This window comes from Sardina pilchardus, chromosome 23 (genome assembly GCF_963854185.1).
Source record: "Sardina pilchardus chromosome 23, fSarPil1.1, whole genome shotgun sequence".
NCBI classification, from domain to species: domain Eukaryota; kingdom Metazoa; phylum Chordata; class Actinopteri; order Clupeiformes; family Clupeidae; genus Sardina; species Sardina pilchardus.
Window position 1 is genome coordinate 17082579 of NC_085016.1, and position 25032 is coordinate 17107610.

General features: G+C 40.9%; 3 protein-coding genes across 4 annotated transcripts; 1 reads left to right on the plus strand and 2 right to left on the minus strand.

Moving 5' to 3' along the window:
* Positions 1-1991: 1991 nt before the first annotated feature.
* prodha (proline dehydrogenase (oxidase) 1a) lies at positions 1992-14427 on the minus strand. Of its 2 annotated transcripts, XM_062527615.1 has the most exons (15): positions 13972-14427; positions 13526-13734; positions 9663-9697; positions 9485-9526; positions 8633-8782; positions 8262-8326; positions 7665-7781; positions 7195-7274; positions 6940-7021; positions 6700-6792; positions 5244-5390; positions 4440-4615; positions 4043-4141; positions 3783-3871; positions 1992-3251 (listed from the first exon to the last, which is right to left on the minus strand). In XM_062527615.1, exons 1-15 carry the CDS (start codon positions 14314-14316, stop codon positions 3055-3057), a joined length of 1926 nt encoding a protein of 641 aa, XP_062383599.1. In that variant the 5' UTR covers positions 14317-14427; the 3' UTR covers positions 1992-3054. The 2 variants fall into 2 exon arrangements, with proteins under 2 accessions (XP_062383599.1, XP_062383600.1); XM_062527616.1 differs by lacking the exon at positions 9485-9526.
* A 4657-nt stretch (positions 14428-19084) lies between these two features.
* LOC134071082 (cytochrome b-c1 complex subunit 9) lies at positions 19085-19851 on the minus strand. The gene is made up of 2 exons (XM_062527663.1): positions 19702-19851; positions 19085-19450 (listed from the first exon to the last, which is right to left on the minus strand). Exons 1-2 carry the CDS (start codon positions 19840-19842, stop codon positions 19400-19402), a joined length of 192 nt encoding a protein of 63 aa, XP_062383647.1. The 5' UTR covers positions 19843-19851; the 3' UTR covers positions 19085-19399.
* Positions 19852-20124: 273 nt separating this feature from the next.
* zmat5 (zinc finger, matrin-type 5) lies at positions 20125-25032 on the plus strand. The gene is made up of 5 exons (XM_062528337.1): positions 20125-20460; positions 20637-20699; positions 22194-22274; positions 22597-22714; positions 24250-25032. The coding sequence occupies exons 1-5, from the start codon at positions 20334-20336 to the stop codon at positions 24389-24391; spliced, it is 531 nt and encodes a 176-aa protein (XP_062384321.1). The 5' UTR covers positions 20125-20333; the 3' UTR covers positions 24392-25032.

Below are 25032 nucleotides of genomic sequence, written 5' to 3' on the forward strand. Positions count from 1 at the left end.
GGAGATTACCCAACACAATTGTGTAAAGCAAGACAAGGGCACCTGGAGGGATCTTTACGTGATCTTTTTCCCCCCCAAAAATGGACATTTAGCAATTATGTGTTAGCCATTGACAGACACAAAACAAAGATTGAAAGACCATGACACCTTGAGACCCATGAGTACCTTTCAGGCGTAGGATGGCAGGATGCAAATTCCTACAAACAAATTATTTTATCACCAACAAAGGACAGATGGGAAAATCAAGAAAGAATAAATAAAAATGAATAAAATGAATGTGAATGTGAAAAAGAGAAGGTGAATGCACATGCACTCTAAAACGATGGCATGGAGAACACACATGGAGCAACATGAAAAAAAAACATTTTTCTGGCAACTTTGGAGTTTTATCGACCACAGATTTCCCCCCAAAAAAATACCGTCTGAATAGATTGCATAGAAATCAATTTCTGGACATGCTTCAAAGTCAACAAACGCGTGACTCAAAGGCACCATGTGCACCCTTGAAATGCCATTGCATTCCCTACACTGGTGTGACCTCATTTATCACCCATGTGTACTGCCTGCCACAGCTCCAACTGATGGAGGAGCCCTCTGATTGGGTCAAAGCTGGGCATGTACAGTAACACGAGGCTACTCGTTCTGCAGTGTCCAAACAGTCTTCAGTGTCCCCTGTACATGCTGGCCCAGTACGCCACAAGATCTATCACTGCAGAGATGGAGTCAGTCTAACCAAACCACCGTGACTGTCCAGCACAGGCTAAACTGTCTGTGTTGGGACTGCACCTGTGTTGTCCAAAGGACCTGGTTTTTAGCCGAGCCATCATAGATGCAACATTATATTCCATGTCAGACTGTAACGTTGCACACATGTACACATATGTCTGCTAGAGGACATACTGTATGTGTGCCATTGCATATATATGTGCAGCATATTTGATAACTTCTTGCAAAGAACTCTCTAAGGTCTAATGCCCTATAGGTATCAGGCCATTTCAGAGTTGGAAATCCTCTGCTCCAGTCTGCCGTGAGAACTATCATCGGCAAGATTTTGGTCTTGACCAAACCATAGTGACTGTTCAACCCTGGCTAAACTGTCTGTGTCGGCAATACAACGGTCTATAAGAGGGACGTCAGTGCTAACAAGGCAGCCAACAGCTGTCAGTTGGACCATCGTTATGCAACGTGACAGGCCAAAGAGTAACATCTATCAATACCTGTGCAAGTGCCTGCATGTTTGCCAGAGGACATTTTGCTATGTTCAAAAGCAGTATGTGCAGATCATGTTTCTGGCAGAAATCCCTTTCATGTCAAATGTGCAGGAGCTGCCAGGGCCCCCTTCCTTTATGCGTTTGCCTGCCTCTGAAATGCAATGGGAGCAATTATTGTTCTCATATGGAATGTCTACTACTCATTGAGGACAGTGAAACTATAATTTTACTAGTAGCCTAACACATAACACTATAACAATATTCACAAAGGAATATTTTTTACTTAACTTGAAAATATACAACCAATTTCCCCTTGGGGAATCAATAAAGTATCTATCTAATGAACTGGAAAGCATTTTGGAATGTCACTCCACAAACAAGCCTCATTTGCAAGCTTCTACATGGTTTTTGAGATTGTTGTGGATGATACTGTCACACATCCATGTGTAGCAGGATTGACTTGCTCCTCTGACTTTCCCTGTTAACTGTTATGCACATCTTTCCTGTATATTTTGTGCGTTTTCCCACACCTCTGGGTAGCAGGGGTGCGTGGCTTGGGTGTGCCAGTGGCAAGAGTTGGTTCTCACGCTGACTGCCGTTACACATACTCCTGGAGCAACTTTGTTGGTGATGGAATCGAATTCTGTCAGACTTACACATAAGCCTACCTGTAGAATAGTGTTTTGTAGCCAATCATTATGTCATTCTAAATACAAAAATAATGTAAAACCATTTATATACGTATAGTGGACTAATGTACAGCAGACAGGACAAACAAACATTTTCAATATTTCTAATTTATTTGCATTCTGTACAATTGGCAAAACAACAACAAAATTATCTTTAGAACTGTTACACAGTGCACAGCCGTACCCTTACATTTCTTAGAACATTTAAAATGAAATGTAAATCAGGCAAATTGCTTTGATACTACACTGTCTATCAAAGGTCAATTACGATAGCCCTTTCACAACAAGTACAGAAAAAACACAAGCAGGGGAAATTAACATTAAGATGCCATATTCACAAGCAGAAACAGCAATCAGAAATTCCATGATTTATAAAATGGCTAAAGCCTATGGTACTACACAAACGTCGAAGTAAAGAATCCAGGAACAAGCTCAATGTTGTGCAGTTTACAGTTTTTATACAGTACTAGTGTGTGTTATGCTGTTTGCTCCATAATTCTTTATGGATCCATTCACACCCATGAAAGCAAAAATCATACCATAACACACATTCATGGTACCAGATTCACTGGCCTGTTAAACCAGCAAAGAAACAATGCTAAACTATTATTTAAATATTAAATACAATCGAAAATAATATCTATGTGCGATCAAGTATGACACACATTCTACACTGAAATGATCACAAGGTAATATGTACAAAAATGAATGCTTCAGTAGCAAAGTTTTTTTTTTTTATGTTTTATGTGGTTATGTTTAAGGAATGTTTGGGAGACTGTGTCAGGTCCATTCCCTTAGAAACCCACTAAAGCATAACACATGATCTAGTGCATACACATGAGGAAAAGTAGTTTACACTAGTAAGGTCACTTGTGGTTTTTCAAATCATTACAGTTCATAACAGCTGTCGCATGGACATAAAAGCATGTAAGTTCATGTCCAAACAACCTACCCTGTCTACTGTCTATACCTGTCTACCCGTCTATCACTGCAGTTATTTACACCTCCATTCCTCTACTCCTCTTCCCTCTGTTTTCTTGTGCGTCATCAACTTAATGTGTCACTCGTTCACTTTTTCCTGCATTCCATTGTCCCTCCTTCTCCACCTGTGCTTTGCGCCTTAAGTCCTTCTGAGCACCTCCAGTGTTTCCTCTTCAGCAGGCAGCGGTAGGCTGGTAGCGGATCTGACCGCTGACCAATCGGCGCTTGAGTTCTTTCCACAGCAGGTTGCGCTCGCGCTGGGAACCCTTCATGAAGCCGCGGTTCTCCAGGGCGCGGCGCGACAGGTAAGGGATGACCTCGTTCACCGGTCCGTAAGGCACATACTTGTACACGGGGAATCCAGCCTGACCTGTAATAGGAGCCAGACGAAAAAAGAAAAAAAAAATCAGACACATGTTCACTGACACAGACGTACACCACGTTAGGCATTTCATTTTGGCAAGGGCCACGGGATTGACAACGTCTGAATGTGATCTTGGACAGATTATTATTATAGCAAGTGGGCCATGATATCACCTGCCATCTACATCAACTTCAGTGACAGGAAGTTCCTGATATCATTTGATCTTATTTCATTTTTATGTATGTGTCTGAAACATCCATATATTAAGTATTTTTTTTGCAAAATTACGAATCCAAATGTACTGGTACATACTGTAAATATAATATAATACACACTCAGATTTATAGACCAACTTTAAAATATTTTTGTATAGTTAAATCTTTTACATTAATTAATTCAAGTCTACTTTTGTTCTGAAAAGAATGAAAAGTGAAAAGCCAGATTGGGCACAGGTAGCGCTTGTTGAATCACTAACAGTGAGCTGCATACGTAGCCCCAGCAATAACCAGTCCACCCCAGCCCACACCACGCACTCACCCAGGGGGAAGCTGACTTGGTCACACATCCCCAGCAGCTGTCCGAAGTACACTTTGTTTTCCTGTGGCGAGAGGCCCATCTTGTTCATCCTATGGGGGTGGCGGAACAGAAGAGCTTAGATTACAAAAGCTACAGAGTGCATAAGAGTGCACACAGCTACATGCAGCGACCACGCTGCGGGAGAGGACCACAGACAGTGGGAAAGTACAGTACAGACGAAAGGGGGTATGTGTTTCGTTTACGCAATAAGAGGTGCATACTTTTCGAGAGTAAACTTCACGGTGTCCTCGTTGTGTGACGCAACCATGACGTTGGCATTCCGGTAGAGATCAATCTCATCCAGAACGTACTCCAAGCACCTGACACAGGATGAGATAGAATCTGTTTAGTCCAGTTGTTTCAATGAATGTTTCACCAACTTACAGTATCACAAGCTATAAACCGTTACAAGCACATTCCCTACACCACTATTATTTTATATAATTTTACGGTTTAACCGTATTCCACATCAGTCTAAATATAACTAACGTCTGCTTTTTATGACTTTATGGCTGGATGTTGGCATCAAATTCAACTGTACACAGCTGCACAGTATGCTGGCTTATTACCACACAAGCCAAGTGCAGGTGGTGGGAACCACTCAGAGGAAACCCTTACTTGTGGTACATCCTATTGGTGGCTTCATAGTCTGGGTTAATGGGGTCCTCGTAGCCAATCTCAGCAGCTCTGGACCTCTCCTGGTACATGTAGGCTCCACGCACAAGCTTGGCCCCAAAGTACCAGCCCTCACGGCGAGACAGCTCCACATCCACCGATACGTTATCATAGGCCTCCTGTGTGAGGGGGGAAAAAGAGAACAACCTGTCAGCGAGTGATTTAGCCGTCGGAACTTTGCCAACCCCTGATAAGACACGATTTTACAAGGCTTATCACAAGACTATTTTTCCTGTTTTCCTTGTTTGCTTTACCACACCTGACCAAATCACCCCGTAATTGTCTAGACTCTAGTGCATATAACTGCATTATCTCATGGGATTACACAGTTGCCCAGTTGCAGAATAGCTCCCATTTCCTTCCACTGTTATGGAGTCAAGCAAGTTTATGTGGTGCTTTTATGTAATTATGTTTAGTTTATGTGGTACTTTTATGTACAATACAACCGAATGATAAAGTAAACCTTCCACTAGGTTTAAAGAGGGAGTCATTCATTCACTTTGGAAAGTTTCAAGTCATGCAACACATGACTTGAATACAATGGTGATTCTTTATCAAATTAAGTCAATGACCTCACAAAATCTGATGCAAAACAAGCATGACCATTTTGATAGGGCTCATTTTATTTTACACTCAGGTCAACTCGAAAACAAACTTGTCACATGAGCATGAAATAATGAAAGTTGGGATAACTGTAGGGCAAACAACCTCGTACAACCTGCTGTAAGAGCGGCAAACTGGACTCACCTTCAGGTAGCACTGATAGGTGTTGAAGATGATGGGCATCTCCCGGTTAAATTTCCTCTGCATCTCCAGGGTCAGTCGGCTGATGGCAGGCTGGAAATAGGTCTGCTCGGCGTCCACCATGAGTCTCACACCGTTTTCTACTGCATGCTGGGAAGGAAGACACACAGGAAGTGATATGAGTGTCTGCACATGCCTGATATGCTGTAATATTCATGATTGACATACTAATTATGGTACTCTTCACTGACAGAAACACATCATCTGTATACATTTTTATAGACTAATACAGTAACTGCACAAATATTTTTTCAAATAATTCCAGAGAATCCTTACATTAACAGTAAGATTTGTACTGTAAGGGGACTTGACTAAACGTGCAGAATTTAGATCCCAAACTGTTTTACCACAAAGCTCTGCCAACATCACACGTATAAAGTCTACTGATCTGACTCATTGCTAAACCAGAACACTGGATATTACCTGGAGGTAAGATTTCAACGAGTTTCTTCTTGTTCATTAAACAAAAACATTCAAAGCTGACTATGTTTTAGTTTTTGCATCATTACAAATTACAACTTCATTCCCACATACCAGTGGATTTCCAAAGATGTTGCACAACAGATGTTTATGTATTTCATTATCCCCCTTATCAACTAATTAATTAAAATACTGAAGCTGCCTGAGACATCTCACTCATTATTGTAGAAATACATGCTGCTGAGCACATTCTTCCGACTCTTTCCCTGACCTAGATTTCCACTAATTCCTGGACCAGAATGTTCCTGACCAGTAGATATTATGATGTTTGTCGGCCTAATAGCTGGAGGGGTTGCGGCACAGACCATACTGGATTGATGCCACCCTTCCAGATCACAAAGCAATCTGTTCCGAGAGGCACTCAATGTGCCCAATACCGCAGCACTGTTTGGTGTTGCCATGCAGTGCCCAGCTAAAAAGGCTTGCTTGAGAGATAAAAGGCTAACAAGCTCACTGATTCATGGCAAATGCGTTGCTACTAGTGACACCCGGACTCTCTGCTGATAATATTTGCTTGTTTACAGTTTGTGAAATAAAAAAACACATGCACACACTGCTGATCTCAGTTCTATTTTTGTTCAACTACTGTAACATTGACATGATAAATAAATATGATAAACATAAGTGATTAAAACACGGCAGCTAATGTTTAAGTCTGTGACGTGCAAGTATGTTTTTGGAGTCTGATAATAATGTGTGATGTGATGAACAGGCCAAACAAGCACAATGTTGCATCACATTACAAATGATAATGTAACTGATTGCTGTTTGGTTATATGTACAGTATGTCTTGTAAGTGGAAACTAGAAGAGCCTTGTTCTTGTATCGTCTTGTTTACTCGGGAACAGCCTCACCAAGCGAGAACCTGCCATGCAGGTCCCTGAGGGTGAATGAGTGGGTTTGTGGTCAAGTGGTTTACCTTGGCCAGCACGTCCATCCTCTGCAACATCCTCTTCATCTGTTTCTCCTCCTCCTCAGTGAACTTGTCCAGCAGGGGCTCCAGGTGACCGTTCTAGGACAACAAATATTCTTAATAATTCTCTTAAATCTCACACAAAAAAGTCAGCAACATTTGTTCATGTGTATGTATTGTATGTAGGAATCTTATGTGGATATGATATGTAGACGTTTTTTTTTTTACTTCAAAACTCAAACTTACCTCAACATTTGGAACCACAAGCAGATTTGAGATCTGGGTCCTGTCATTAATCAAACTGTTCCAATCAAGGAGGTCAATGGTTCTTTAGGAAAAAGAGAGAGAATAAGATGAGGATGGCGTCCTTTTTTCATGCACAGCAGTACACATCTGCATACATCTCTGACCAACAATAGCCTACAAAAATATTTCAAATATTTTATGCCAACTGAAGAATAGCTGGGTGTCTAAATGTTCAAGAAAGTTTAATAATAATACCCTGATGATCCAAGTCTTTCTCCAGTCAGCCAAGACTGAATGTCTGCCTTTGTCCCAACACCAAGCTTAGTCAGACTGTCCTGTGGGGAAAGTAATAATTGAAAAATTAAATATATTAAACAAATATTTATATATATATTAGTTACAGAGCTTGCCACCAATAATAAACATATCCTCCTTATTTAATCACTCTTTGGTTTCACAAGTTGTGTCCAAAGCTAACATTTGAGCTTGGCAAAAAGTCGTTCAGAAGACATTTGACTCTTGTACAAAGTACAGTTTGTACAGTAAGCAGTATTTTCACGTTCCGTAAGATCTAACACCCAGTAATCACAATGTCTGAGTAGACTTCACAGCATGGTGCCTCATTCTGGCCCTTAAAAGCCCTTTCTCTGCACGCACCAGGTTACATAACAAAGGGGCCCCCTGTGCAGACTATCCCCTCCGGCTGGCCTCTGAGGTCAGCATACCTGCAGTTGCTCCAGCTCGAGTTTCTGCTCCAAGGCTGCCATGCCGTCTTTCCCCTGCTGCGCAGCCAGGAAGTTGAAGAACTGCCGCCATTTCACCAGGACCTCGGAGAACTGGAGCTGATAGAGAAAGACAGCCACAGAGCACTTAATATTAATATTCCTAGCAAAGTTGCAGTTTCTAAAGGTGTACTATTGTATGGTTTATTTAGTCTTTTTTATTATTATTATTTAGGCCGTATGACTAATCACTATACCACCAACATTGTTGTGTGGCAATTAAAGTTCCTATTGTATTCTATTCTATTCTAGTCTATACTATAAACTATTAATTTCTATGTTAATGTAATGTTTATTGGTGTCAATGGTGTGACATTGGACAAAGGCGTCGAAACATAAACATAAACACAAAATCACAAATACAGTGTTGACAAATCAAACGGTCTCAGAGAACCAGACCCTGGTGCCTCTGTGTCTGGCACAGAGTGGTGTTAAAACAGTGCGCACACAGTCGGCACAGTAGTATTTTAATCATTAACAAAGTCCTTAATGGAACAGCTATCGTCTCTGAATGACGACAAGGAGGTGTGGCACACGCACCAGAAACTGTGGACGGCCGAGGGCGGTCATCTTGATCGCAGAGAATCCGTCCACTGCAGCGCCCCCTATAGAGACAGACAGGGGTTTAGTGAAACAGTTACATGGAGACGTCTGCTACAGAGGAAGAGGCCGCACAATAGACAATAAATTAACAGGAAACTGTCATTGTTCCAATGCAAATGATCATCTCAGTGTTACTACCTCAACCATTTTACCACTCATTAACCTCTAAGAAGAGGAAAACCCTCTGTTGGTTGGGTACGTTTAAAACTCTGTAAATATGACGCAATTATACAAAGCAATGTGTCGCCAACTATTGAGACTTGGACTGTGCTTTCTCTCAGCAGAAGTGCAGCAGCAGACAGACCCACCAGAGGCTCTGATGCATTTCAGGAAGGTCTCCATGTGCTGGTCACACTTGGCCTCATCAGCGTAGAAGTATGTGCGGGCGCTGATCACCCCTCCACGACGGTCCCCAAACTGGCGATGAGCTTTGTACTTCTTCTCCCTGTGATCCTTGCCTGAAAAATGGCACATCGCTTGGTTACAAATCATCAGACATAAACTGCCTGAAAAACAATAGCTGACCTTAAAACATATACCTCATATTGAAAATATCTTGGACATATAAATGTTTTACATATGAACAAATACGATAAGCCTGAAATATATTGGACCGAATGTTTTAGATAATAAGAAGTAAAATTACTCCTAGCAGTTCTTCTTCCTTGAGCATGTTTTAACTGGGGGACTAAATGGCTTAATATACTGTGCAATACATTTTATTTCCTTTCCACAAGCACATGGCCACAAAATGAGCATAAGAACTTCAAGAACACGTGAGTTAAAAGTTCAGATGGGAAACAAGGTTAATGGAGGTAAAAGTATCCAACAGCCAACTAGACGTCAGTGGAAAGAAGAAGGGTATGTGGAGCCCTCACACCATGGCACAAAACCTCAATCCAGATCTAACCAGATCTAACAGCCCCTCACCCCCATCCTTAAACCCCATCCCCCACACCCCTGACAAAGTGCAGAAACCTACATGCATCTATTTCAATCCCTGGATGGCTGCCTATACATCTCACGAATAAGCAGTTTAACCCAGCTACATTTACCACCTCCACCTGTAGCAACCATCCTGAATTGACTGACACAATGAGGTCACACAGACTTTTCCCTTCACCAAAAGTGTAGTAAAAGATTAATCAAAATTACAATACAGTCATCGTCGAGGGTCACTGTGTGAAGAGGGGATGCTGCTGCTACAAAGGAAATCATTAGAAGACTACATGTCAAAACTAAGTGGGTAAGGGAAGTTGTCAGGCTTAAATCTGGAAACAACTGTACTGTGGTGCTGTGCTGCTGGTAATAAGGCTGATGTTCTCGAATCAGACATACCTGGACTCTCCTTCTCTGCTGCAGACACACAGGCACTGAAATGACAAAAAAAATGACAATATTAAGATTTTTGTCTAAGAAAAATCAAAGAATAATGTCTTATAGAAGAAGAAATATGTTCAACCTTCAGGACAAGACCAAATGACAGAAAGTACTAAATCAATAAATTCAAGTCCTACTTGTTACTGAATAAAAATGTTTATGTTGAATTATTAAGTAAATCTTATCTTTAACACCCACATTTCCATTTAAATTGGTCATGAACACCACTGTGAATCACAATGTGATGAAATGCTGCGGTACGTGGTTAGGGTGAGCAAATTCCTGCCACGATGACCCCCAGTGACATAAATCAACCAAGTCACCCGAGATGCCTGGCAAGCATGCACGTTGCACAAACTCAATGTGCGCACACGGGCAGTCTGGTTGCGTCTGGTCATAGTGGCCTTCTCAGATTCACGTGGGGTTGACACATGCCTCATGGTAAGCGCGATGAAGACCAAGACCTGTGGTCGCGTGCTGCATGCTAAATTAAAGTTTAGGGTGTGATGGGAATCGCTGATACTCCTTAGAGCTTTTAGAGTTCAGAGTTTCGAGTTCAGTCCCAAGAGCTATGGTCTGCATTTTATTGTTTAATATCATTGAAGATTATTCAAACAATTATTTTCACAATTATTATACCATATCTCTGGATACTTCATTATTCTGCAATCTTGGCTTCACTGAAAATGAGGGCTACCCTCAATGACACTCCAAAAATAAATACAGGTTGAATGAATGAATGAATGAATGAATGAATGAATTAAATAAGATAAATAACCGTTCCCAATTTCTTATCTGCCGCTCAAGTAAAAGCAATCATATTTTTATTTATGTGTGTGACCACAGAACCTGAACCTTGTGTAGACATTATTTCTTTTTTGCATTAGTCATCTCATTTGTGCAAAGTGTGGACCCCTTATTTGGAGTTGATAAGCACACGGTGTAGAGGTGCGTGAGTTGGTACAGGGTTCTTGATGAACTCGACTTCGATTACTGGGACACTTCAGCGAATTGGAACGCACAGAAACCTGAGCATGGATGGGGAAGCTCCTCGAGGAACACAACTAACAGCTCAGCAATAACATTACATTACATTTGGCTGACACTTGTTAACATCACAGTCTGCTGCTTTCCGTACTAATAATAATTACCCTCAGCCTACTCCTTTTCTTCAAGCACACACTGCTCACTGCACAGCGGTAGTCACTACATAACCGACCACATGGTAATAGTCCAGAATGTCTGATGATTTTCTCCTCTTCACTATGCAAAGGTTTCACTTTACAACATGTGTCTTGAGTTGGCTTCTTATGCAACCATTGTTTTGGGTTCCTACACAGCTGGCTCATGGTAATGCTATCCCAGGATGGCGTGTAAGAGGGTCCCCATAACTCATACCATATGTTCTGCCATAACATCAAGGCCCAAGTCATAAGCTTGTTACAAACCCACCCCAATCCACACCCTTATGCCAGTATGTCACAAACTTCTACCATTCAATCAAACAAGTCATAAACTAAACTGTTTATGCCCAAACTTATACAAACTAGGATGAAACATTACACACCAACAGAATACTTAGAAAGGCTCAATTCACATTGAAAATCATCAAGACAAAGATAACCTCTGTCAGTTATATTGTCTTTAACACCAGATAAGCGTAATTATCGCAGCTCCGTGCTACCAGAGAGCATGAACTATCAGTTGCTAATGACCAAAGCCGGAGTCTTAAATACTTGGATATATCACTACTAGAGGCTGGCAGCAAATATGATAATCAAATGAACACATGCTTAAGAAAATAAACATCATGCCTACTTGGCTATTAACAAACAAAATATTTTCGCCTGTAAAATACTACATTGGACAGAAATTCCAAATAAAACTCTCAAAATAAAACTGGATCCATCCTGGAGCCATGTGAGAGGGGATGAGCTAGCTGTTAACAGAAACAACCGCCTGCAGTTAAGCAAGCTCGTTAAGAGAAATCTATCACGCTACAATGAAAAACACTATTTATAAGGCTGTTCATAGCGAACCCTCTGCAAAGATCACCCTGCGTGCTGCTTTGACTTGGGCCACTAAGGTCAGGATACATCAACGCAGTCACTTCAGCTTGAAAGAGCGTGGAGGAGGTAATTCAATCCCTAAACAAACATAGCAACTCTCCTTTTTCCCAAAACATCTTACGCAACACTCACACAGAAATGCGCGGTGTTACCCAACAGGCTGGCTCTTTCGCTCCAGCTCATGTGAGTACCAGGGGGCCGGCCAAGAAAGGGGGACAGTTATCCATCCACCAATCAAGACAAAGAAGGCCTTGGCCAAACTGACCAATCAGGAGCGAGCAAAGGCTGGGACTAAAAATAAAGCATGGTTTGGTATGGGCTGGGCATGCCAGGGGAAGGCAGACAGCGGACAGAATGCGTTGCTAGATTTCTCCTGGATGGAAGCCGGAGCATGTGTTTGTATAGAAGAGGGAAACCCCTCAACTCACATTTGCGGGTTTAACAAGCTGGTTTTAAATCACATTCATTACTATAGTAATTGTTACTATATATTATGTAAACATTTTACATAATAGTGCCCTGGAGGTATTTCCGACCAGACTACCATGACAACGTGACGTAAATAACAGGCAATTTAACAACACGTTTGATTTAAATTGTACTAAAGCTCAAATTGCAGCTCCCTCATTTCCAGTTTAACATTCACGTTAGTAAATGGGACCACACAACTGTCTGTTTGTCAGGTGTTAAGGACACATGACATCAACAGCAACCAAGGCTTGACCACCACATATGGCATGGCATCTCTAGAGCAGCACATGGTTTAAAGGGATGTTATTAAACAGGATACACACCCAACAGAATAACGACTGCTCAACGAAAAATGGAAACAGAGCTATTGGGGATACTGAGGGAAGACATTCTACCCGTTAAAAACAATAAGCAATCACATTGAAATCAGTCCACAGTTTTTGCCCTTAAGGCCTACAGTTTAACTCAAATGGATGTTCTGTTTTGACTGGAAGCTTTGGAAAGCTAAAATGTTTACATCTGAAGAGCAATAATGCCAAGTATCACTCACTCATTCATTCACTCACTCACTCACTTACTCACTCACTCACACACTCCCACACACGAACGTGGATACAAGTAGATATATATTAACTAAGGTTATAGCTTCTGTAGGCCACTGTATACAGCCATATTTAAGCAACAGTCCTGGGCATAGGCTTGTGCAATCTGTGGTTGTCAATTCCTAAACGCAGGACAATATTTCTGTGCTTCTGTTTCTGTCTGAGTATTATGCACTGTGTACAGTGTGAGTCTGGATCATATCCGTGTGCTACTGTATAGTTCGCTGAAGAGCTTTGAGTCCCCCCAAAGGGGGTGGGGCACTTACAAAACTTGAATAACCACTCTGTTGTAAAGGCTGCGCTGTCTACAAATCCTATGGATTGGTGTGCGTAACTCAACTGTTTGCATAACATTCGCTGGGACTGAGAAGAGCCACCCATCCTTTTGAATAAGTCAGAACAAAACTATGATCTGATGTTGGATATTTTCTTTCTTTTTTTTATCATTAGAGGAGCATTGATGACTTTTTGTGTGGTTGCATGATTTCATTTGTTTAAAAGGCATTACATTAAAATGGATTAGATCCTGACAATCTACCATCTTCTGGTCAGAATGTCTGGTGGAAACGAGATAGAGTAATGCTTTCCTGCTGTGGTTAGTCTACTCTTCTGAACTCATGTAGGCTATACATTAAATGAACCCATATGTTCACATGCTGTTCACATGGTGCCAACTTACTCCATTTCCTTTTTCACTGCCTCTTCCTGAGTGAGGTCCTCCTCCACACTGTAGTCAAGTACTGAGCCAACCCCAAAAGCCTGGTTCTTGCTGATCAGAGGCTTGATGGCATGGTGGTCTTCCCCCGCCACAAACTGGCCATAGAAAGTCATCTTCATCATCTTCTCAAACAGTCGTTGGCCAAGAACTTTCTTGCTGAGGTCCAGGAGCTGAGCAGAGTATCAATATCAGAATGGGTTCTTCCTGTCTACAAAATACATCAAACCATTTCCTCCTAACATTTCAAAATGTGGTTCTCGAAACCACATGACTAGGCCTACAAGAAATGTCAATGAACTGCCATCTTGTGCTGCTATGTATAGAAAGTACATTAAATTTAAAATGAGCCGCATTATAATTTAATTTAGCTTCATAATTTTACTTCAGCGCACCATAATGTCACTTACCTCCTTATTTTTGTCCACCAGGAAGTCAAATGTGCACAGCTTAAAGACTAGTAAACTTCTCATGAGTTCTAAAGTGTTTTTGCTCTTGTATGCTTCTTGAGTATTTTCAAAGTCAATTGAGATGTTTGCCTGGCGATTATCTGCATTTTTGGTCTGACTGATGAGGTCCATATCGGCTGGTCTCTCGACCACAGTGCATGCTTGTTCGACGGAATCCTCCGGTTTCAGTTCTTCGCGCTGAGATGATGCTACTGTTGATCGGAGCCTTTCTTGAGCAAACCTCATTCGCAATAACTTGTCGGAACTGGCTCTAGCAAAAGCCGGGGCAATCTTTGCGTAAGACATGGTTTTCGTTCTATGTGTAAATCTTTTGTTTAAAAGCACTAATTCAACCACGCGTCTCGACTCCTAACCAGACCTCTGAACGATAGCGGATAGATGGGCGCTGTATAAGAGCAAGCGCGCAACTTGGAAAATTCAATGCAAATATATTCACCATTCTGAGCACGGATTGGCTCCCGTCATCTGACGCCAATCCTATCTTTCGTCTCTGTATGGCGCTGGGATTATCCACATGTACTATGTAAATATAGCCGCATGTGATGTACACTGCCTGGATCACTTGTGATATATTTAAATGTCATCTTCTGTATTTCTTGAGTCATAGCCACCGGTCTGACAGAATGTAGCCTACAAGAATGAACTGATTGTTTGGTCTCTCTGACATGATCAGATAAACCTAATAGCTGGATCTTAAATGAGTTAATTTAGACTAAGTAGGCCTAAACTAAAATCAGCAATATAGCATCAAAGTCAGTCTTTGAGTGGACATGACCCTCATCCATCTCTTGGGCCATTGAGTGCATGTCTTGTCTAGGCCTACTGGATATGACCTTTACCCAGATGATATGAAGGCACAACGAAAATACCAACAGAAGCAGAAACAAAGCTCCTAAATCAATAATCACTAGGCTATGTGAGGGTTTTGCTCCTGGGTATTAGCCAACTAATAAATCTGATGTCTTTGCTCTATCTGTTCAGTTAGCTCATTGCCTTGTTTGATAAAAGCCAGTGCCTTCTGACAATAAGTGTTGTGTGTTTCTAATGAATTGTAGACCAATTGACCATTGAAGCCAATGGTTTCCTATTCTACACCAACACAACATTGTAGGCCTATGATTAAAACATATACTAGGGCCTACTAGGAAATATGTAAACTTCTGCTATAGGCTACTACTACTGATAACATGTTACATTTGATATGTCGAAACTGAAGCACCTTTATCTTATAAACCACTGTCACTACACCATACAGTTGAGTGATTTCTATGTAGTCTGATATTGCAGATGTTAGTTAATTTTGTGCTTAACCCACACAGGTGTCTTTTGCTGGAATACCCAAAGCACTTTATTGAAGTTGCGCATGAAAAGGTGTGTACGGCAACACACTGACACACAATATTTTATAGTACTAAACTATAACTAAGTTATTAACATGCAGTACATCCAAATGTATCTCTAATGGTCATAACACCATACTTTGTTTTCAACATGGCTTGAAAGATCTCTTCATAAAGTAAAGGAGACTATTTTCACTATCTTCAGTCACAGCCATTTTATCAGTAGTGCCTCTGTTAGCTGAGAGTGCAGGCAATGGCCTTGATACTGTTACCACTTAAGTAAGAGTCAAACCTGCAGGTGCACTATGTTTCATAGTACAGGGTGTTCTTATGTGATACACATGGAAAGCAAGCAAATGGAGAAACTTGACACTGAACTCAATTAGCAGTCAACAAAAGCTTACTGTATATTCTTCTCTTCCTTACTTTGTTAAATGGGTGAATGGGTGATAACTGTTGATAATATAGGATAATATCTACCAGATGTAACCATGTGGTTATATGAGATCATGTCAGTTTGCCTGATTCTGACAATGGAGGGCATTTCAGCTATTTGCCTGAATTATTCTGGACAGAGAGAGAGAGAGAGAGAGAGAGGGGGGGGGGGGTCTCTTCCCACTGTCTGTGAGCGTGAAAAAAAAAACAAAAAAATTATCATTTGGGTCTTTAAAAGTCTCTTCAAAGAGGCAAGGGTATTGAAAGCCAAAGCAGGTTAGACCTTCTGGAAAGAGGGGCCATTCTACAAAATCACTTTGACATTATCGCAAAGTCTGCACATATTTCTGCACTGAAAGGTTTTTGTCCTTTGCAGGTCTTTAAGTCTCTTAAAGGACCTGAAGGTAGAGCAAATAGATCAACAGCCACTGGGCTGCCATTAGGATAGGAGATAATGAAAAACAGTCATGGTGTTTCGTCCAACCTGTTTTCTGTGAGGAGTTAAACATACTATCAGCTCAAGAAAGAGTCAGGAGTTCAAGAAAGTTATAGGTTGCTGTTTATCATCAACTGTCAAATGCATCAGTTGTCACAGCATACTTGTTTTTGTCTCTATTATTCAACACGTTATTTTAAATTGTGTGCATATGAAATATTTTATGACTGCATTTTCCGTGTGTGTGTGTGTGTGTGTGTGTGTGTGTGTGTAGACCTCTAATAAAGATCTAATTGTACTGTATGTGAAAGCTGTTCAGTGTTTGGTCCACTTTATTGGAGAACATTCCCTAAATGTTCATCAATATTGTTAGAGAGCACATTGTCTGACATGCATTGAATACAACAGTGCAGATGAGAATGCAGTCATAAAATAGGTTATATGCACACAATTAGAAGCAAAAACAAGTCTATGACAAATTATGTATTTGACAGTTGATGGTAAACAACAACCTAGAACTTTCTCACTTGACTCCTGAACCGCCAGATGTTAGTGTCTTTTTATTGTAGAATAAAAAACACAGACCTACTGTATGAAATAACTGGGGTGCTTAAACAAAAACGTGTGAAGGTTAGAATAGTAAGATATTTTAGACTTTCAAAGCGGGCAACTTTTTTGCTGTGATGACAACATGTCCCACTCTCTCAGGCTCTTGGCTCTCTCAGTCACCTAAAGTTACACACTGGGATTTGTTTTAGTCCTGAACGGTTATATGAGTACTTCTTAGCCACTTTTCATTGACTAGTTTCAACCAAGCACCCCAGGTGACTATTTAATTTCTAATGAAGCTGGTTATGATGATGCACAAAGCACTCATGAAGGCCAATGGAGGTTATTTCGAAGAATCTAATACATTTATTTTTAATAGAAAGCCTTGAGAAGTGACTAGGCCTATAAGGTAAAATTATCCATGCATTAAATCTCTAAATTGACTCATTAGATCATGTTTACAGGTAAATCTTTTGTGATTTATATAGTGTAAAATTATACACTGACTGTTATAAAGGCCTAAATGTGATGAAGTAATTCAATGAAACAAATTAGAAAAGTCCCAAATTCTGCCCACAACTCAATGAGAATCAATGTCATGATTGTCTGTCTCCAGCTGTGTAACTGTGTTAACCCTAAGCGAGTCAATCATATTTTCATAATTGTATATGTAACATGCTTGTTTCTGAACACAAAAACATGCATACAGTATATGCATAACTGTCAAACCTGGTGCTTTGACCTTGATGTTCCCGCTAATTCACATAATCAAGGTACTGTAGTGACACCTTGTGGCCACTTCATGCAAAGAGGGACATGGACCAGCCTCTGCAGTAAAATTAAGATGCTGCTCAGTCATAGTGGCCTTTTATTAGAGAGAAGTAAATCAATAGGGCCTGTTCCCCATACATGGATAGCCCTACATGTTCTGTACTGTACTACAGTGACACCTTTTGGCCAATGTATGTTTGCAATGTAGGCTATCCATTAAATGCAGATGCCCTTTTAAAGGTAGCCTACACTATGCAAAAGTTTCTCCTTTACGAAGCAAATTTGATGGAAAATGAATTTGTAATAGGCGAATCATTCACCTAGCATACCTATACAGCCGAGTTGCTACCCAGAAAACCAGCCAGAACCAGAACCAGAACTTTGGCATAGTCCAAGGACAAACCCATAACATTTAGGAGCAGATCTGACTACAATGCTTTTGTTACTGTCGTGCCATATGGCATTTACTAGTTTACCCTCCGGTGTTCAAAACAAGGAAATGCATCTCTTTACAGACAAAGTCACCCAAAATAGTACCTTTGGGGTTCATGAAATTGTGTGTAGGCACTCATAACAGAATGGATTAATTAGTGCAACAATGAAGCATTTTCATCAAAATGATTGCCTAAAGTTGATGTACATCTGCTATTGTGTTTATGCTTACATATAAAAGCTCATTTCACAATGATTTCTTACGTTTTACTTGAACACACCAGAGATAATCCACAGTTCTGCCGTAAACAGTTCTTATCTTCAGTTGCCTGAACATTAATTAAGCTAAAACTGCTGTAGGTCCACCCCTCGAATTTCAGATTCGAGCGATGTCTATTACCAATGTAGGCTACAAAATAATTTTGATACACCACTTGCCATACATCGAGCAATTTAGGATGAGTATCATCCACAACAGTAAGGTATTATCAGTAAAATCTGAATATTATAACTCCTCTTGCTTGCCTTTCGTAATTTAAACTTAAATGTGCAAATAAAAATAATGTTTTAATATTATTGTTTCTAAACTCCACACTTGGTCCACCAAACAAATACTTTTGTCAACAACCTCTCTTCATAAAACTGAATCAAAAGTCCTAGTTGAACTATACTCTGCTGGTGTCCTTGATGGACCCTTCAAAGTCACAAGGCAAGATTTAAAGGTGGATTACACAAAACTAGGTATGATGACACTAAATATGCCGGATATATAGTGTATTTGCCTTAGAGAACAAGCCTATTCTAATGGATAGCAATGCCACTTCCCTATACTTGATCTAGGCACACAGGTGACAAGTCTGGTTTAAGAAGTAGTGCAAAGACCGAAGCTGCATATTTCTGCCAGTCAAGAGGGATGGTGCAATGATTTATTTATGAGTGCCACCTGAACTCTTCACTGAACCACTGCAGGCAGCAGTCAGTTGTGGAGAAGGCACAAAGCCTACAGCAGAGTCCATGAAAGGACACAGGATGGCTACCCGCTATCTTACCTCTCTCTGCAAAATGTCAGTAACACAACACAACACATGTCTAAGTGTAGGTAACTGTTAGATTTATTAACATAAAATTATCCATTTCCACACAAAGTAATAGACATGACGACGACATGGGAGGCTGCGTTAAAGTGTGACGAAGGAGGAAGAGGAGGTGACACCAGCAATCCAGGACTTTTGAATCCTTCAAAGTCTTTAACATGAACGTTATATTCCCACACTCTTGGGCTTCGTGCCAGATGACGGTGGTTGTGGCACATGAGGACACAGTCCATGGTGCTGGTGTTGTCAGGGTCAACTCTGGGAATGGGAACGCAGCCGGCCTCAGACCCAATGAACGATGTTTCTAGAAGTTATTCTTCATCTTTCTCCTCGTAGTTGTGTTTGATGTGTTTCCACAGTTTCTGTCAACACAATCAGCAAACAATACCATACATCAGATACTCAAATGTGTCACCATTGAATAAACATATCAATATTAACCTAGCTACAGAGCGTTTGCTAACCTAACCACTAGAACGCTACGGGGGGCTATCTGATGAGACTGTAAAGCAGCGATAGCTATTAGCTAGTATGCTAACGTCAGACGTCCTCTCTTACGGAAGGTCAGGCTGAAACCCCGGTCGTCTTATTTTAATATATATTCGATACTCACCCCGCGATTTATCTGCTCAAATATCGCGTCTCCACCTTGGTCAAACATTCGCTCGAAGACGATAGCTCCAACCATAATGGTTATGGCGAAGGTTGACGTCCTCCTGAAGAGCAAGTTGTACACACTCTTTGCCAGCGCCATGTTAGAAGAAAGAATGACGTTAAGGAAATCATCATCGATAAGCAGAAAAAAGGAAGCCGAAACCATTATTGTATTTCAAAATAAAAGTCAGACACTTCTGTATTTTTGACGTTTGGCTGTGGTTTGATTTCATTCTCATATCAATAGATACCGAAATCAAGATGCTCTGTTTTCTGAAAACAGATCAGGTTCTCCTACTAAACATAGTTGAAACATATTATTTCACAACTTTTAATTTGATGACATAGCTGTAGTCACCAGGAAGTGAGCTCACGTCGGGAAATGGTTTGTGTAACGCCATCGTCAAAAGAAGGAAAACAGGCGCTAGATTATTAGGAAATTGTGTTTAATGTTGTTTATTTAACTTGCCACATGAAGTAGAAGTATTTTGAACATTTGACGCAGATAACGTGTTGGTTGGGCCTAACCTCAGTGATTTTTTTGGTCAATAAAGTAAGTTTGCCTAGTTGATTAGCTCAAAAGAAGTAACCATGGGGAAGCGGTACTACTGTGATTACTGTGACCGAAGTTTTCAAGACAACATGCATAACAGGAAAAAACATTTAAACGGTGTTCAACATCACAGAGCAAAGAAGGCATGGTTTGATAATTTCCGAGGTAAGGATCTACCATTTTAATTTTTCTTTGTCCATAACCTTCTAACTTTCTTTATTCCTAGACATAAACACACGTGTCCACTTCAGCTTCAGAGACGATATTATCAGGCTATGGCGATATGTGTAAAAGCTTGACCCTGAACAGAAATGTGTGTGATTTGTTTTGCTTGTCTACAGACGCTGCAGCCATTCTAACAGATGAACAGACAAAGAAACCTTGTAGAAAATTCCTTCAGACTGGTGAGAGACCATACACCCACAGTAACATCAGAGACATCCCATTCTAAATCCGACATTAATGTGGAACTGGCCCCATTAGCCTACCGCTCCCACTACTATGGGAAGGCTTTCCACAAGGGTCTGTGGCATCATTGCTAGATCGTAAGGTCAGAAATTGTGGTCAGTAACTCCCATTCGATGACGGATCTGTTTGATTAGGCAACCCTTGTATTAGGTGACTGACAATTAGACTTGTTTACATGCTACATTTATATCTCGGCTAGGGGATTGACTGGACTGCTGTCCTTGTAGCTCGGCTAGAACAGTCTATTGACATTTGCAATTGCAATGCATAAAATAATATCACAGTAGGGTTGCATCTCTCAAAACAAAGAGAAATGCAGATTTTAGAGCTCAGTGGACAGTGGCCTACACAGAGATGTGGAAAAGCGAAAAGGTTGGATGAGTTATCCTTCACCAAACTCTGCAGGAAGTGGGCAAGTGCATGTATCTTACACCAAGAGCAGATGAAAGATGAGGGGTGGACACCCACATCCTCAAACACCATTTGTTGGGTGCCGAATCAAAGCAAGTGTAAATAAAAATAACACCCCCCACATACCGAAAAACTGGTCCCATCTGTTTGGATGTGATGTTTCAGACTGCTTTTGCTATGCCATTTTAATCACATGACATGACATACAATGCACCTTTCTTGATTTGTATAATTAAAGCTCATTCTAAGCTCAGACAAATATATACACTGAGTGATAACACAGTGTACAAGATTAGCCTATACATAGAAGTGGATAGTATGTTTTTTTTGCATGCATGCACTCTATCAGAATCTATCTATTACTGACAATGGAAAGAAATGTACGCCCACTACCAAGTAATCCAAAACATGTCACCTGTTCTATCTATGTACAGTTAACAGATCAAGGGCCTGACCTTGGGCTCAGTGAACACCTTTAAAAATGGTCCATTAACCTAGAAGAAATTATGTTTGAACACAGTGATGCACTGACACAGTAGGCACATCACAGATAAGTATCAAAAACCTCCTGGAGGCCTTGAGGAGCTAGAGTGCCTAACACTACTCTGAGTAGAGACACATTACCTGTCAATATGAGGAGGGAAGCAGTCACTTAGCAACATACCAGCAAAGACATTTTTATGTTGCTTGATCCTATTAGCAAAATTATATTGTGTATGGATTGTATGATGTAAGGAATATGCCTTTATAGTTTGCTGATTTAGATGGAACATGTTTTTTATTATTGTCACTAAGACAAGGGTGAGACCAAAGTCATGAAAATTTAATTTGAAATGATTTCATCAAGTAAATCAGTACTGAATGACATACATACATTTGTTTTGTGGTTTCAGCTGTTGTTCACCCGATTTTCAATCAACATGTATTTTACACAACATATATATCATTTACATTATTTTGGATGCTTCATGAGTATTGTCGATGCTTTGAATGTACTCATATCTTCTGTTTTGTTTCAGGCCAGTGTGTGTTTGGCCCAAACTGCCGTTTCTCTCACATGACTGAACGCGAGATTGAACATTTGAAGAGATTGGCAGCAGGTACATGACGGCTCAACACTGCCCTCAAGTGGTAGCCAGCTAATCATCTTAAACTCCCTCTATCTATACTCACAACATGGGCCTTTACCATTGAATATAATGCTGGTTAAATGGATTACGTTTACTGATCAAGTTTGCTGAGTTCAGATGGTTCAAGAATGATGCCATGTCCGATGTACAGATGCAGTTCTTCCGATTGCGCTTAGTTGAGTGCTCACTTTGAAATCGTTAGCGGATGAGTCACCCGTGCCCTGTTCCTTAATAGAGCTCCCGAGAGTAGCACTCAGAGTCATGATCGCAGATCTTTTCACTTTTGGCCCAGGTTCAGATGGAAGGGACCCCAAGGCTGCGTCTGGACGGAGAGGGGCCGCGTCTCAGCCTACAGCGGACGAATGGCTAGCCAGGAGGGAGAAGAGGAGGGCTGCTCAGGGCAGTGGAAGGTTGGTGTCAGACACTGACAGTGGTGTTATATTTAAAGGGAAAAATCCGGTGTAAAAACAACCGCGGGTCTATTTATGGATAATAATGAGTTTGAACTTTCGCTTGGGAGTGCTTTCACTATGACCCATTTTGTTGTGCATGCAGAAAACGGTCTAGCTCAACTCCTAAAACTTTTTGCTCCCAAATGAAACTTTGAACTCGTTATCATCCATAAATGTATCCTTGGGTATTTTTACTCTGGATTATCCTTGCAAAGAGCACTGCTCACTGTGACACTTTAATACCGAAGTGGTGTTTCTGTGTTTTCATCTAAAGCCTACCTTACACTGATAGACTTTGACAAGATTCTTGAAAGATTGTAGCCTTTTAACTAATGCCCCTCATTCAAGCTTTACTCAAAAGACTACATTCTTTCAAGAATCTTTCCCAAATCTTGTCAAAGTCTGTCAGTGTAAGCAGAGACGGTTGAAAAATGATCTTTGGTTGGTGAGCAGGACAATATGTCTCACGACTTTTTCCTTAGCATACCTTGTTCAAAGCAATGTAGTATTCGTATGCGGTTGAGCAATTTCTTTATAATTATGTACTTGTACCATCTTTGTTGTTACCACTGGTGTATTTCACTGTCCTCGCCGTGCTGTCTTGTGTGAAATCACGTTGGTTCCTGTGTTGTATGACCAGATTAGGTATTTTGCTGAAAAGTTTTGCAGGCACTTCTAATCAGCCTGTGGAGCAACATTAATATCCGTTGTCCTCCTCCTCCTTCATGGATTGGTGCACATAATTATGCAGTCGCCTAAACTCTGCCATCAAGTAGACAGCAAGGCAGAGGCTTGGCTTGTATGTGATAAAATGTAGGATTCATAGTAGAACAATGAAGGCAACATTTTTACATGTCATGACATGTCCAAAGGCAAACAAACAGAAAAATATTGCTCTGAATATGTCAATGGGATCAAAACCTGTTTATCACAAAACAATGATGTGTGCTTCAGGCAGTCAGAAAGTACATGTAGACAAAGAAGACACACTAATACTCGCAGGGATGTCTTGCCGTGGAACTAACTGTTGAACAGACACACTCACACACACACACACACACACACACACACACACACAAATGTTGACCTTTTAATGGCTCCAGGGACGTTTTGGCCAGTCGCCCTTCTTCAGCGACAGATGTGGAAATCATCAGTGCACTCTGATGAAGGCTGTCTGGCCTGAAACATCCCTGAGCACTGAGTACTGTTCGGTGCTGTCCTTGATTTCAAAACTTTATATTCTTTACCAGAAGGATTCAGCACCCAGTCTAACGGAGATTAAGGTGTTGAGTGTGGTGTTACAATTTTTCCAACATATTAGACACAAGACAGCTTGACAGAAGCTGGCCACAGCATAGCTGAATGAGTCATTACCTTGAAAAACCAGGGCTATGAGGGAATGCAGTGATGTTACCAACAGGATTGTGGTTTGTTTTAGAGATTTGTTTGTTTATTAGTCATATTCACCTGTCAACTTGGGGATCTTATCTTAGTGTCCTGAGTGACGAGGAAGATGAGAAGCCCCTGAGTCTGGACCTTCCGCATCACTTCCTCTCCATCCCAGACCTCCCTCCCTCTCTGATGCCTCCGCCCCCTAGTGGATGGACCACCGCACTGCAGTCCCAATGGGGATGAGCTCCACTCCACTTCAATCAACACATTCATGCCCTTAGGTGCTGGTATATGCAGAGTGTGGTCGGGGAGTTAGGATTGCCTGGACCACCGGCTTTTCCCCAAAGTGCACTCGTGAATGACTCAGAATGCCATTTCGTCTCCTCACTGGACAGAAAAGGATGATTGCTCACCAGTCTTCATGGCTCTTGAGGAAACGTCTGCACTCTGGCTATGTCAGTTGTCCTGCATTTAGACATTCAGAATGGGGTGTCATGGCATGGCAAACCTTTGAAAACCATCTGAAGCATGTCAGTTCTGCCTGATACCCAAGCAAATGTGAGCCGACAGAGGATTTGATCCCTGTGGTTCATTAAATGACTTGCTGCCGTCATCTGTATGGGTAGCGGTGGAGACGTATGGATTTCTGGAGTTTTTCCGTGGAACGGCCTTGGAGACACGACCGGCTGCGAGCGTTTCTTCAGATGCTTAACTTGTACATCTTGAAGATCTGTGTCACATTAGCATTTTGATTGCATAACATTTTATTGACTTGGTTACAGATATTTTGGCAGAAAAGAAGTTCTACTTTTGATGAATTATTCTGTTTTATAATTTTTGTATGTCTCCTCTGTAGATCATGATTAAATGACTGAGGAAATGAA